The sequence below is a fragment of the Hippoglossus stenolepis genome, chromosome 1 (assembly GCF_022539355.2).
Source record: "Hippoglossus stenolepis isolate QCI-W04-F060 chromosome 1, HSTE1.2, whole genome shotgun sequence".
Taxonomy (NCBI): domain Eukaryota; kingdom Metazoa; phylum Chordata; class Actinopteri; order Pleuronectiformes; family Pleuronectidae; genus Hippoglossus; species Hippoglossus stenolepis.
The window spans coordinates 6,042,170-6,056,425 of NC_061483.1; the positions used below are offsets into that span (position 1 = coordinate 6,042,170).

At 41.0% G+C, this 14,256-nt stretch overlaps 2 protein-coding genes across 7 annotated transcripts in view; both read right to left on the reverse strand.

Moving 5' to 3' along the window:
- Positions 1–1,206: 1,206 nt before the first annotated feature.
- rps17 (ribosomal protein S17) lies at positions 1,207–4,786 on the reverse strand. Its single transcript, XM_035162972.1, has 5 exons — positions 4,695–4,786; positions 3,062–3,213; positions 1,868–1,973; positions 1,647–1,712; positions 1,207–1,326 (listed from the first exon to the last, which is right to left on the reverse strand). The coding sequence occupies exons 1-5, from the start codon at positions 4,695–4,697 to the stop codon at positions 1,249–1,251; spliced, it is 405 nt and encodes a 134-aa protein (XP_035018863.1). The 5' UTR covers positions 4,698–4,786; the 3' UTR covers positions 1,207–1,248.
- Positions 4,787–6,237: 1,451 nt separating this feature from the next.
- csnk1g1 (casein kinase 1, gamma 1) overlaps positions 6,238–14,256 on the reverse strand; it is a 30,054-nt gene continuing 22,035 nt past the window's right edge. For 2 of the 6 annotated variants that reach the window (XM_035155918.2, XM_035155904.2), the window contains 3 exons: positions 14,007–14,107; positions 11,819–11,842; positions 6,238–10,514 (listed from right to left, as the gene is read on the reverse strand). In XM_035155918.2, coding sequence (XP_035011809.1) covers positions 10,460–10,514; positions 11,819–11,842; positions 14,007–14,107 — 180 coding nt within the window. In that variant the 3' untranslated portion in view covers positions 6,238–10,459. Of the gene's footprint in view, positions 10,515–11,818; positions 11,843–12,072; positions 14,108–14,256 lie in introns of those variants that run through there. The other 4 variants (XM_035155927.2, XM_035155910.2, XM_035155896.2 and 1 more) reach the window with 2 other exon arrangements.

Below are 14,256 nucleotides of genomic sequence, written 5' to 3' on the forward strand. Positions count from 1 at the left end.
AAACAAACTTACTCTGAGGCCACCTTCAGCTTCCTAAATCAATTCAGTTAATCCCTAACTAGAAGTAATGTTTGTGCCAATGTTGTAGAAATTCCCTCAATGCCTTTTCAGAGATATCGTGTTCACAAGTCAAAGTGCCCACAAAGATCTATTTTATTATTACAGGTCGTCCTTGAGTCCAAGTGAATATTTGTACCACATGTCAATCAAATTATTTGTATAGCCCATATTCACAAATCACAATTTGTCTCAATGGGCTTTAACAAGGTGTGACATCCTCTGCCCTTAACCCTCAACAAGAGTCAGGAAAAACATGATGAAAATCCCTTTCAACATTCCTGATGTGACCTTGACCTTTTCACCTTCAACCACAAATCTAATCTGCTCAAAGTGAATGTTTGTATCTCTGCCAAAGTGGCCATGTTTTCATCTTCCTGCTTGATCAGCAGAATTACATCAAAACTACTCGACCAATTTCCATGAAGATTTGTGGAGGGGCAGAGCTTCACCTGAGGAAGAACCCATTACACTTGTGTGGATTCAGATCAGGAACTTTATTTCCCACTTTCTTTAACGAGGTGTTTTTCAACAGTTTCATTGATTTCTACTTGAATAATTCATTGATCTTGATTAAAGAGTTTGTGCAATTTGGTGCAGATCCAAATAAAAATCTGGATCTTGTGAATTTAAATGTGCTTTCTGCACCTTCTAGTTTTTACAGATTTTACTCGGTTGACATCAGGCCTTTGAAACTGCTGGATCATCCACTGATTGTTTACAACTTCCAATATTGGCAAATAAATGGAAAGAGTTAGACCACAGATGCTTTTGGTTTTGTTCTCTTCTCATTTAAGGCCATTAGGGACCAGAACTATCTCCCTGTCACTTTAAGAGCCTGTAGATTGATATCTCAGAATAATTCATGGAGCTTAATGGAAATGAATCAGTATGTGGCTGTTGGTGAGGTGGCTGTGGTGAGGTATGCGCTCTGAGAGCCGTTCTAGTTGAGGTCTTAATGTGAGATGTAACTAGAGACCACACAAGATGAATGTGTTATTAAAGTATACATTTCATAAAATAGAGATATTAAAGCACCAAAAAAAACTTAGTTTCCTTCCACCAGAGGCTTCTGTTTTTTTTGCTGTTCATTGTCATTTAGAAAAAGATCATTAACCATCACTTCCTGAATAAAAAAGAAAAGTCATCTTAACAATTACATCCCTTTATTAAGACGGTTATAAAACACGATTACATCCCTCGAGGCGTCTTGAAATTCATTCCAATAGTCGGCTGAGTGACTTGAAGGCTGGAGAGGCCACCGAAATCCTGCAAGAGGAAGAAGCAGTCGTCAGGATTCAGGTAGAAAAAGAAACATTACACATTTATTTCTATCAGGGGAAGTTTACAATAGATCCTGTTAATGCTACAGAGACAGAAAATTATTCAGCATCTTTTCTGTAGTTAATTATAGTTTCAGTCAGTTAATAAACAAGCAACTGATCATTTCCATGTATTGATTAATCTGCTGATTATTGTTAAGCCGATAAACCGTTGAATCATCGACACGTCAAAAAATTGTCTGTTTCTTGTCGAATTGAATATCTGTTCTAAATGAGACATTAACATCATATACATTTCACACTTACCAGCATCTTGAGCATTTCCTTTGTGTCTGGATCCACCTCGATGAGCTCCTGGTCCAGAGCAGAGACCTAAAGGATTAGAGATTAAAAAGAAGAAATCAGATAATTAGTTGTTTGAGTTGTTTTTTCTTCATTTCGGGGGGAAATACATTAGACAGCAGAAGACATCAAGTTAAATAAAAGACTTAATCTTTCTCCTAAAGACAAATAAAAGATGGACAGACCTCTGGGACGTAGTTGTCCCTCCTCTCTCTCTCCTCCTCCTGCAGCTTGATGGAGATTCCTCTGACTGGACCGCGCTGGATCCGCTTCATCAGGTGAGTCACATACCTGAAGCAGGAGGACGTGGTTAGTGTGAGGACAGCAACAAGCCGACTGCTCTCAAGTCCATAATACAAATACTTCTTCTATAGATCTGTCTGTATCTCACAAATCCTGCATCTTATCTGCTTCACACTGGCTGTGTGTATTCTAAGTGGTCATGGGAAGTGGAGTGTTGGAATTTAGACTTGCTATATATTAAATATTAATACAAATTTAATAACAAGAAGCAGCAGTGAGTCTGCAGACTGAGGTGAACAAGTCTTCTTCTAGGTCCTCGGATTAACTACAGCAACTGGTCAAAATCGCCACCAGATCATTTTGATAACTTGATTATTTTTGAATTCACCTTATTGGACGGAGACACAGACACAGAGCTGAGCTCCGTCATGGCAACAACATTCATAGATTTACTTTCTGCTTGCCAATTTGTCTTCAAAGTAAAAGCACAGTTATTTTTGTTGCCGCAATGCTTAGGTTCAGTAAATCATTCAAATATTATATCATTATATATGAACCCGACAAGCATCAGTAACGAGGATCTTGTATTAACAACATGGTGCAGTGCACGTTCTCAGTCCTTGACTTACTCTCATTACACATCAAGTCTTACTGAGGCTGGAATGCATGACGGCTCATGTGCATCAAGTGCAAAGGCTTCAACCGCGACCGTTTCTACATCTGACGTAAACCAGGACCAACGTCACCAGAAGAGACTCAAGAACTCAGATTTAATTTTCAGCGTGAAACCAAGACAACATTTCCTCTGATTCTCCAACTGCTGTGAGAAAGATGAGATCTAAGATTTGCCAGAAAAGTGGAACTAATAACGACCACAACCAGTAGCGTACAGTCACAGATCCTTTGTCTTTCTACTGCTGCAACAGACAATTTCATCAATAATGATACGCGAGTCACCACATGAGCTGGACCCCCCCCTCGTGTCACCTTCCAACCGGAGGTCAAACTGTGCACAGCAAGTCCCTCACAACTCATAAAACTAATCTGAGGTGTGGAAGACTGAACATCAGCCAGCAGGAGCGTGACTTCCTCCAGGAAACGTCGATAAGAGCAGCAGCAGGTTTCATTCCACTCACCCTGCGATCTTGTTGCGCAGCGGCTTGCTGGGGATGATGGCGATCTCCTCGCACACCCTCTTGTTGACGTGGAAGTCGTTGCCCAGACGTGTGTAGTATTTCTCGATGATGACCCTGGCGGCCTTCTTGACCGTCTTGGTCCTGACGCGTCCCTGAGGACAAGCCAAACGAAAACACTTCAGCTTTCTTACACAACTGGAAATACTCTGTTCGTTTAGTGGTTTTAAAAGTTATTCAGCGGTGGCTCCTTCTGACAGTTTGTCTCGTCAAAACTAATCAATAATACGCCTCTGGGCGGAGACCAACCATAGACTTTGACAAAAATGATGTTTTTCTACTGTTTCTTAAAGATGTACATTTATTTCAGTTTTCCAAGGACATAAATTCAACGCGCTGACACAGTACGAGTCACTTTACTGCTGATTATTACATTTAAAATAGTTTTCTTTATCGTACCCACAGTCCTCAGAAATCACTGAAAACCAGTAGGAATAAGGACTTAAAATATTAACCACATTTTGGTGTTACTTTACTTTCCAGCAGTAATTAAAAATAATGCCTAATAATATACTTTAAAGCCAAACTGGAAGCAGAATTCTGATTAATTAATCATTTAAAAAGTTAATTTCAGGCCCATGAATGAAACTCAAGACTTAAAGTTCTGTTCTATTAACTAAAGTGAAGATTAAGAGCAATTTCATCCCTGAATATTAGGAAAAAACTCAAAGCACATTTATTAATGAGACAACACGTAACTTAAGAGAGAGGAAGTTAAAGAGTAAACTTGCTGCAATACTGAGTAACTGATTTTTTTGTTTTTTTACATTAGTTACTGATTTGAAAGGTGAATATTATATTTGAAGTTTTGACACTTTAAGATTTGTGAAAGTCCAGCTAAAGAAAATGTTTTAAATTGTGTTGCGTCACTTAACGGAGCTGAAGTTGATTCACATGTTTAAGATCCAAGAAAAAACCTTTATTCTACACGTGAAAACAGAAAGTAATTGTGATTTTACTGCTTTTTTCTCCACATCAGACAATTTCCAGAGAGAGAAAACTTTGTCAAATCCAAACCAGATAAACTTTGAAATTGTAGAAACTGTTAAAAACACAATCTCATACCTGTTAAATGTTTTTTTTTAATCTTTATATTGTTAAACTTCCTTTAACCTCACAAAATAACAGCCTGAGCCTCAATTCCAGGTTGGAAAACATTAAGATTTGCTCTTTTTAAACATTGTTATAACATTTGCTCGAGTTTAAACTAACTGAAATCAACCGATAACAACCTGTTTCCGTGTCAAACTAACAGAGTTGACGTTAAATTATAATTATAAGTTATAAAGCGACTCAGACGCAGACGAACGTGCACATTTCATCCCCAGAAACACACGCGAGCAGAGCCGGTGCGCCTCCGGTTGTTTGTAGCCTGTTAGCTACCGGAGCTAACGGCAACATTTAGCATTTTTAATCTGAATTTAATCCGCTAACGGGAACAAAACGCGGTGTTTGTTATCATCCGGGACGTGTGTGTGCGGACTGAGGCCCGAAGCCGCTCGGGACGCAGACACACGCGGAGGATTAGAGAGGATCGTGAGCACTGAGCAGGTGAAGTGTTTCTACAGGTACCCACCATGTTGGCTCGGACCGGAAGAAGAGAAGCAGACGAGGGTCAAACAGGAAGTTTATAGGCCGCTTCACCCGCACCGGGACGGCACCGCCAGCTAGCGGCGGGAGGAGAGAACTACAGTAGCCAACTCATGTACGTGGAAAAAACAATGTGAAAATTAAAACAACTTCTGTATTTTCATGTTTTCTTAATTTGCAGTGTGTTGAGATCTCTCGGCCACCGTAGAAAACAGCATGTGAAATGTAGTGGAAAAATTAACTAAGTGTGGTAGAAAACTATTTTGTAGTTGAAAAGTAAGTTTCTGCAGATCTGTCTCAAGACTTTTATGACCTGAACTGTTTGTGACCTGAAACCTATATAACATGTCTAAATACTTTTATGACCTGAAACCTTTATGACCTTTTTAATCACTTATTTACTCTCCAAAGAACTGAATGTATGTCTGCTCTATCTCCAAAGGAAACATATGTAAATCTGATTTCTGTGTTATGATTCCTTTTCAAACTGCGCCTACAGAACCAGTCTGAACTGGCTCAGAGAGACAGCCTTAGTTCTCCTATATAAGATCCTTGCATTTGACTGTCCTGCATCTTTACTCTGAGATCCCTGTGACTCTCTGTGTTGATCCTTTCTGCAGAAAGCCCCTATTAAAATACACAAAGACAAATTTGGATGTTCCAGCCTCTTGTGTTTCCAGATTTCCATCACAGAAGTCAAAGGAGCAACTAAAACATTGACAGATCCATTGTATCAATATATGATATATGAATATGCTTTAAGAGCAGTAACGTCAAAGTAGAGAAAAATATAAACTTTATGGTTCTTAAAATACACCTGTTTTTTATCACTTTATTTAAAAGTTGTGTTGGAACGCATCACAGCATCATGATTCACTGTATATTCAGATGACGATGCAATGATTCCTCTGTTGTGATTAGTCAGTGTAAAGAAAATGAATCATCGTCATAATCAATTCAGTATTTCAGACATTTCTCAAAGCAAAAAGCTTATTTTTTATTGAATGTGACAATAAATTAGATATTTAGTTTTGAATTGTTCGTAGGACCAAACAATCGTTTGAGGCATGAACTGAGTCGTGGAAAAGAATTTTAAATAATAGATTTTTTAAATAACCGCATGTAAATTATTGTTTATTAAATGATGTACAACTTTTCTTTTATTAACATGTACGATGGTTGAATATGTCTGAATCGTGCTAATAACTAAAACAGCTCATAAATTTAGAAAAGGTAAGTTATAGTATTTGTAACTGCTGTACCAAGTACCAAGTATTCTTATATAATTGTTATTCTATCGTGTATATATATTTGTAAATCCAATTCTTTTAATTTTAATATTACTGTATTGATCTTATTACTATTACTGCATGTTATTATTGCTTCCTGTTTTTGTTTGTTTTTTCTAATGGAGCTTCCCTGCCAAACGTTTTCACTTAGTATCAACGATGTGACAAACATCTTGAATCTGGTGACGAGTCGTGCGTCAGGAGAAGTTGGTACAAATCACGTCACAGAAGACTTTCCCACAAGGTGGAGAGAGCTTTTATTTTACATAAAAAAGGGTGCAAACTGGAGTTTCCCTTTAGGTGTGGAGGGAATAAAAAGTGATTTTATAAGGTTCATGTGTGACACATCGTATTTATATGAATTCAAGGAGGAAAAAAACAAACAAAAAAAACATAGGCATCTCAAATAAAAAGGACCTTTACCTTTCTGCAAATTAAAAATATGAAACCATAAAAAGAAGAAACGTGGCTCCTTCATTGGTGAAGCCCTTGACTAACTCGTTCGAATACATTTTTGAAGTGACATTCATATTTCAACACAATATTTATTTACAGTTTTAAGACTTCTCTTAATCATAGCTCTGAGAAAGAAAGAAAAACTAAAACAATGCTGAGGGGAGGATAAACTCTTGCAGCTGTACAATCGGATTTTCCACAGTCTGAGAGGAAAGAAATCATCAAAAAAACACATTTCATATGGAATCCCAAAAGAAAAAAAAACAAAGACTACAATTGTGAACACTGTACAATTTACAATTTTCAAATAATCATCACAATATTGCAGTAAATGTCACCCTAAACCTCTCCCTCAAAGAAAAAATATACAGTAAATCCAAGACAACTCTACAGTACAGCAACAAGGAGAAAGTGCCAGAGAACCCAAAGAGACCGAAGCCATTCATTCACACTTAAAACTGTCCTTCGCTTTGATTTACACAGCTTTGACACACGATGAGCTACACACAACCAAAGCCCTAAACACACGTCTGACTGAAGTGAGATATAGAATATGAGAAATGATGGGGACTGAAATGGAAACGTGCTGTGAGGAGACAAGATTAAAAAAAACGTTTCTCTACTGTACATGAGGACCGGAAGCCGTGATGACTCGCTGACCCAAACAGTGCACGAGCCCGACGGGGGGAGAAGATTCACAGAGAGACGACTCCCTGCCGTCTCCGGAAAAAGCCATGCAGATACAAATCATACAGAGCTCTCCTATAATCGCTCTGCACGAGGCCCAGAGAGTTAAAAAAAAAAAAGGTACACACACCAGAGTAATATGTCTATATCTACCAGTTCAGCCGAGAGCGAAAGAGTGAGGTCACCCCACAGTTTAAGGAAGAAGCAGACGTCGTGGAGATGCTCAGTTCAACAAGTTCAACTCTGAAACAATCGCTTTCTTTTGGTGTGAATGAAAGAAAGCGACTCTCTCCAAACACTTCCTGGTACTGACTTGAGATTCTCTTTAAAAAAAATAAATGACAACGGACACGTCGAGGTGGAATGAGATGGTCAAAAGAAAAAGAAACCCAACATTCAACTTCATAGTTATTCTGGCACAGGTAAAAGGCATGGGCGAGTAGTAGTAGTAGTAGTAGTCTCAGGAATGGCACTCGGGGAATTCTGAGGGGCGGAGGGGAACACTGAAGGCTGTATAGTCTTGATATCCATCTCACTACACAGTAATACTTTCAACAGACGCTCCAGGTGCTGCAGATGTCACAGGTTTGGTGTCCGGGAGAAAAAAACCGGGAGGGATTCACCCTCGCCGGATTAAAAACACATAACCATAAATGTTTCACAGAGACAAACGCGTGACGTTAACCTCCAAACCCACATCTGACTGCACCTCTACCGGCTGAAACGGGCCGAGCCTCGTCCGGTCGTTCACACCGACTAGCACGGGACTCCGAGTCCCACAAACCATCATCCGACACTCAAGAGGCACTATGACGTCTCAGAGAAATGAATACCTGTCATTCAAATAGCCTGTTTTCCCGCCATTCCCCCTCAAATCCGACGTGTGAATTATTACAATAACGACGGAGAAATCAATAAAAAAAACAAACGAGAGAGAAAAAAAAAAGAAAAAAAAGGTCCCATAGATTTTCATATTCAAGTACTTTCATTAAACACAATAACTTAGACCCTGGAGTAACTGACATGTCAGGGGCAAGAGTAAATCAAAAAGCTATACAGTGTAAATACACGCAACGAGCAGGTTTACATACGGATCCATTGAGAGAGTTTGCAACATCTACAACATTGTATTTGTAAAGATGACGAACAGAGCGTCAAAACCGAAACCCTCCACATGAGAGTCCACTCATCCAGGACTTGCATGGGTGAGTGTGCAGAGAGGAGCGGGGGTGGGTGTCATGGCACAAAATTAAGGAGAGGGAGGGTGGGGGTTAAAAATGAATTTAAAGTGTATTCCCTGCACCCTAAGGGAAGGCTTAGCACACGAGGCAGCTACAATTTAAAGTAATAAGCACGTTTGAAGTACAGTATTAAGAAGGCGGGGTCTCGTCAGGGAAAGCCGGGGTCAACAAATGTAGTGCAGTCATGGTTTCAAGCTTCTTTTTTTTTTTTTTAAATCTTCTATTTTGTTACCCTCTCTTTCCCCATAAAACCATGGCTATTTGGAATGGGAAAAAAAACAAAAAAACAATTCACATTAGCAAGACATGAAAATAAAAAAATAAAACAACTATGTGCGGTAGTTCCCTCTCTGTTAGGAGGCAAGGTGACGTATCGAGGATATTGTTTTCAAGGCAGTCCTCCGTGACACTAATTTAAAAAAAAAAGGAAATGGTGACATGATGGTTTTTCTCTCTGCGTGAAAAGGAGAGGGACTCGAACATCAAACATCGCTTTGCAGCACAGGGGTCTTCAGACGAGACACGGGGGGTGGGGGGGGCAGGGACGTCTTTAACACCGTCACAGATTATTACACCAAACCTCACATTTGGCATCGCTCTCTCTCTCTCTCTCGATAATACATCTTCAGTGTTACACAGGGAAGTCATTCACTACTGATACTATCTGGGAACAAGTCGGCAACGTTAAGATGCAGGTGACCGCCGGACAAACTGCGCCGCACATCTCACAAACCATCATGCTGCCGACGCACGTGTGTGTCCGGCGGGTGGCGTGGCGGTCGACAGGTTGGGGTTAAGGCATTGGACAGCAGCGTCGAGAGGCTGTGATTTAATCTCCAAAGCTCATCACGCCCGTTTCTCCGGTCGCTCCAAAGCAACGTCCCCCAGTGTCTGCAGAGTCCATTACTAACCAGCACATTATTAAGATCCAGAACGATTAAGACTCTCCCACAAATCCACTTGATTTTGGTCTCACTTATTTTTTTCCTTTTTTTAAACATTGGTCTCAACGCCGTTACTGCAATTTCGTTTCCATGCGCATAACAGATTATAAGATTGCTCCAAAGTCATTTACCTTACTGTCCATACATTCAGTGTGTATGTGTTAGAATTAGTAAGAAAACTGGTGTCAACCAAGAGATAAATAGCATAAATAGCATTTTTTTTTGTTTGTTTCAGCCACATCTACAAGTGTCAGGCTGCCGCTCATCATCACAAAAGCCGACAGGAGCAGAACTGCAGAGTCAGAGGAGACTGTAGTGTGTTTGGAGAGCGGCGTGGTTAAAGGGGAGCGCTTTAACCAAGCAGCGCGAGCAGAAATCATCCCGAGAGAACGCAGTGCAGGAGACGTCGGTGGTCTTCTGTTCTCTCAGGCCCGGGTCCCAGTTCCAGGGTCGACCTCTTTGGAGGGTAAAAAGTGCAGGGGCCGGCAGACTGACGCTCTCTGGTGACACTCCTGGCTCCTTGTGTGTGTTCAGGTTTACATTCAGCCTCACGTCAGGGAGGACCAGAAGGGCTTTGTGTCAAAACGAGTTCGCAAACTAATCACAGGCAAAACACCTCGAACTGGGACAGAGGAGAAATGAAAAGATGGTTTTGTGATTTAAAGAAATAAAAACAAAAAATCATAGCACGCAACAGGTGGAAGGTGGTAAGAATGAAAACAGGAAGACCCGTCTCTTCCTCTGCAATACCACAGAATATAAACAAGGAAAAAAATGAGGAGAAAAATACTAATGCTGCGCGTGTTGAGGAGGAAAAAAAACTGAAGATTATCCCCTGCAAAGATCCACCGAACAGTTCCCGTCTGGCCGACTGGCCTGCAGAACATTCCCACACATCTTGGAGGAGGGGGAAAAAATTTAAAAACAAGAAAAAATTTAAAAACAGGACTCCCATCAAAAGACACAAGCGTCTTGCACATTTCAAACCATATTGAACTGGTCCCTCCGGAGTACAACTCAATCAAGATCTTCCCGTCGTCTCCCTCTTTAATTCTGAATGGGACCGTTATTGATTTCTGAAATCACAATCAACTGAGCCGGACACTTGGAATGTTTCAGGCCGGTGGCGGACGATCATTTGTGCCTCTGCGTGTTCTTCTTCCGTTTTCGCTTGAAGAAGCAGCAGCACCTGGGGACAGAGACGGACGTTCAGTCGACATGCAGATGAGCGAGGTGTCAGATGAAGCTAAAGAAAGAGCAAACGCAAGCTGTCTGCTTCAAATCAGTGTGTTAAAAAATCCCAAGAGCCTGATCCGAGTCATGTAACAATGAGAACTGCAGCTGCCTAAAGGTTTGATTAGTAAAACATTAGCATTAAGGACACGACAGGTCCATTTCCACCCACCACGTGTTTTATTCATCTCCCATTTTGAAGAATAAAAAAATGGCAGAGGGGGTTTAACTGTGCTGCAGTGACTCTGCATGAGAATGGAGCGGTGCACACAAAGAGCACGAGACAGGATGAGCCCGAATGATCAATAAGAATATACAAAGACAAGAAACAAAGCTGTGGATGGAGACATAGGACAGTGACTGGGCACTCTAAGGCTACTCTATTAATAAATAATGGTGCACCATGCAACAAGAGCTAAGAGACCTTTAACCTGAGGCCAAGTGTTCTGCAATAAGGAGCTTAGTTACAAATATTAGGATGCTTAGTTAAAAATATTTCAAAAAGCTTATTTATTCTTTCTGCCCTGATGTGATGTTTGCTCAAATTGTAACTACACCACTACAGACTGGATATAAAGATGGACGACATGTCTTCACTTCCCACTGTTCAGAAATAAAGCTCAAATATCCCCGAGACGAAAGCTGCCATCTTGTGAATTAGGAGGCAGAGTTTGAGGATTCGTGATCAGGGGGTGGAGCCACTTCATCAAGGTCAGGCTGATACACAGGCTTGACCAATCACAGGTCACTCTCAGCTGTCAATCATGATGTTTCACCACGTTTTTAACAACATAAAATTACTATTAAAACCAAATTCACCAGAGAAATAATCACTCAATGTGATAAGAACTACCTGAAATGAAAGAAACCATCTGTGGGATAAATGGTCCATGTCCCATTCACTAACTAATGGACAAGATGTGATTCATGATCAGCCACCAGGTGGCGATTGAGATGCTTTGGCTTTACTTTAGGGGAGCTGGCATGTCCTCCATCTTTATATACAGTCTTTGGCTCACTCACATTGCAGCATGGTTTATTCTGTACTCAGTTTCTACTTAACGTTGGGTGGTGGTGGATAAAAAGGGCAGAAACTTGATATCACACGTGGCAGACGGTGTTCTCAGGAATATGTGTCACTGTTGTACCAGTGAGAGACGTAGATAAACCAATGTAAATAACAACTCCTCTGAAACCCAGCCTAGGCTGGTCCACTCCCTGTCCCATGAGTCTGATGTGGACGAGCAGAGAGGGACTCACCACAGGTTGAGCATTTTCACGCAGCTACAGAAGAAGAGAGAGGAAAGGGTGTAAAGAGAAAAGAAAGATAGATTAATACAGCAAGACCAGGATGATGGGACGGGGCACATGCCACACGAACATGCACACACACACACACACATATACACACACACACACACACACACACACACACACACACACACACACACACACACACACACACACACACACACACACACACACACACACACACACACACACACACACACACACACACAAACATGCACACACACACACACACACCAACAGGACACAGGTGGACGTCGAGAGGAGGAGTTTGGGAGGTTTAAAGCAGGAAAAGATTAGAGAACATCTACTCTGCAGATTCATGTGTCTCCCAGAATTATTGGGTGTGAGTGTGTTTCAATATCAAAGTGTTGCGCAATTTATGCTGCATTAGAGAAAAGATGGTGCATTTAACATCCCTTTCAAATTGATCCTTTCTAAAAGATGTATTGATTGTTTATATGGGAGAATTTCATTTTCCTTCTGTATGTCTGACACTGATCATCTGTCTCCTCACTGGTGGAACTGCAGCTTGGTTTCATGTGAAAAACATCACAGACAGGATTAGTCCGACTGACACATTTGTAATATTTGTGTGCAAACTTCCTCCTAATCATATATTGTACTTTTAATAACTGTACATTAAAGCATCACTGATGGAAACCAGTCCTTTCAACCTGATCTGCAGCTCATTAATATAAATAACTACACATGTGGCATCAATTCACAGGCAAAACAATAATTTAACTGCATTTGAAACATTTCTTCATGTTCTTATATCAAACATCAATGTGTTTGACTGGGTATCAAAGAGAAAAGTGTGTGAATAGACGGGGGGAAGATCTGACACCAGAAACAAGCACGGACTGAAGTTAATGAACCTCTGGGAGATTCATGAAGAGACTCGTAGAAGAGAATCATGTTTTACTCAGACTGTGAAGACTGTAAATCCCTGCAGTTTGTATGAGGATAACTCTGAGCTGCACTGAGAGATAAATGAAATGATATCTTATGTCAAGATATACCAGATGTATTAGGATATAAAGTTTAGTGCAATAGGAAACATTATCATAAATTACAAGGCTACAGGATGAAATCTAACATGTACTTCAGGAGACAGGAGAAAGATTTCATTTGGCTTTATTACCTCCGCCGAGGAGGTTATGATTTCTCCTGTCGTTGGTTTGATTGTCAGCACGACTACTAAATGGATTTCCACAAAACGTGTAGGAAGGATTGGCCATTGGACGAGAAGGAAACCACAACATTTTGATGTGGATCCAGGGAAAAAACTGTTTGACCTGTATATATTGTGGGGTCCTGTCTTGGGATAAAATGTCTAGCTCAGTGCAAGTGTGGCAACAAAATGTCTTGGCATTTGTTGCTTTCAGCACTTTTGTAGCTAAATCTCTCGTTCGTACTTTTATCAAACAAAAAATAAGCCGGCTGTCAACTGTGAAATCGACCTCAAACTGCTTATTTTCTCCATGAATATATTTTTTATTTAATCCCAGAGCTTTGGGCCACAGAGGAACTTCACTGGGTTCTTCCCAGTCAGCTCAGCCACAGGACGTTCAGCCACCAGTGCAGTTTTTGCACAGTGGGCGTCCAGCTGTGTAGCGTCGGCATCATTCCAGCTACTGGTGCTGAAGATTAGCTAAGATAGCTCTTTAGAGAAACTGAGAGAAACCAGTACTAACAACAGCTTCTTTTCCTGTCATGTTTGTCTCCTGAGGGGAGAGAAGTCAAAAGTTATCACATGGACGGTCTGGTGTGATCTCAACTGGTTGATTCAGTGAACTGACAGGATCTGCATTGCATTACTGCTCAAGACATGATGGTCAGGTGTTTCTTTAAGATGTCCAGAGAATCTCCTGCAATCTTGTTCATCTACATTAGTTTTCAAGCATAGAAACAGTCGGTGGTCAAGATCAAACCCCCCCCCCCCCACAATCAGAGAGGATAATAGTGGCAGGAGCAGGATGACAGCTGGGGGGTGGGGGCTGTCACAATTCCACTGCATAGCAAAAGGTGGCGAGAGAGAGACACACAGACAGAGAGAGGTAGAGAGGAGAAGCGGAAAAGAGAGGAAGCGACAGATGGACATGGAGGAGAGGTGTGGCGGGTGTGTGACACATACTTGGCTTCATCGACCACTTCCCCCTCTGCCTGAGCTGTAATCGGAGCGTTGGAATGAGCCGGATCGTCTGCATTCAGCTCCCCGTTGGTTGAACTCACCACCTGTGGCACAGAGGGGCGGAAACTTCAGATCGATCCATTGAAGCTTGTGTAAACGGTTTCATGTTAGCACGTCGGACAGAAAGTGAAAAACAGGTACTGCTGTGAGAGAAGGCTTCAGAAGAAAATACATTCATCACTTCACTTTACTT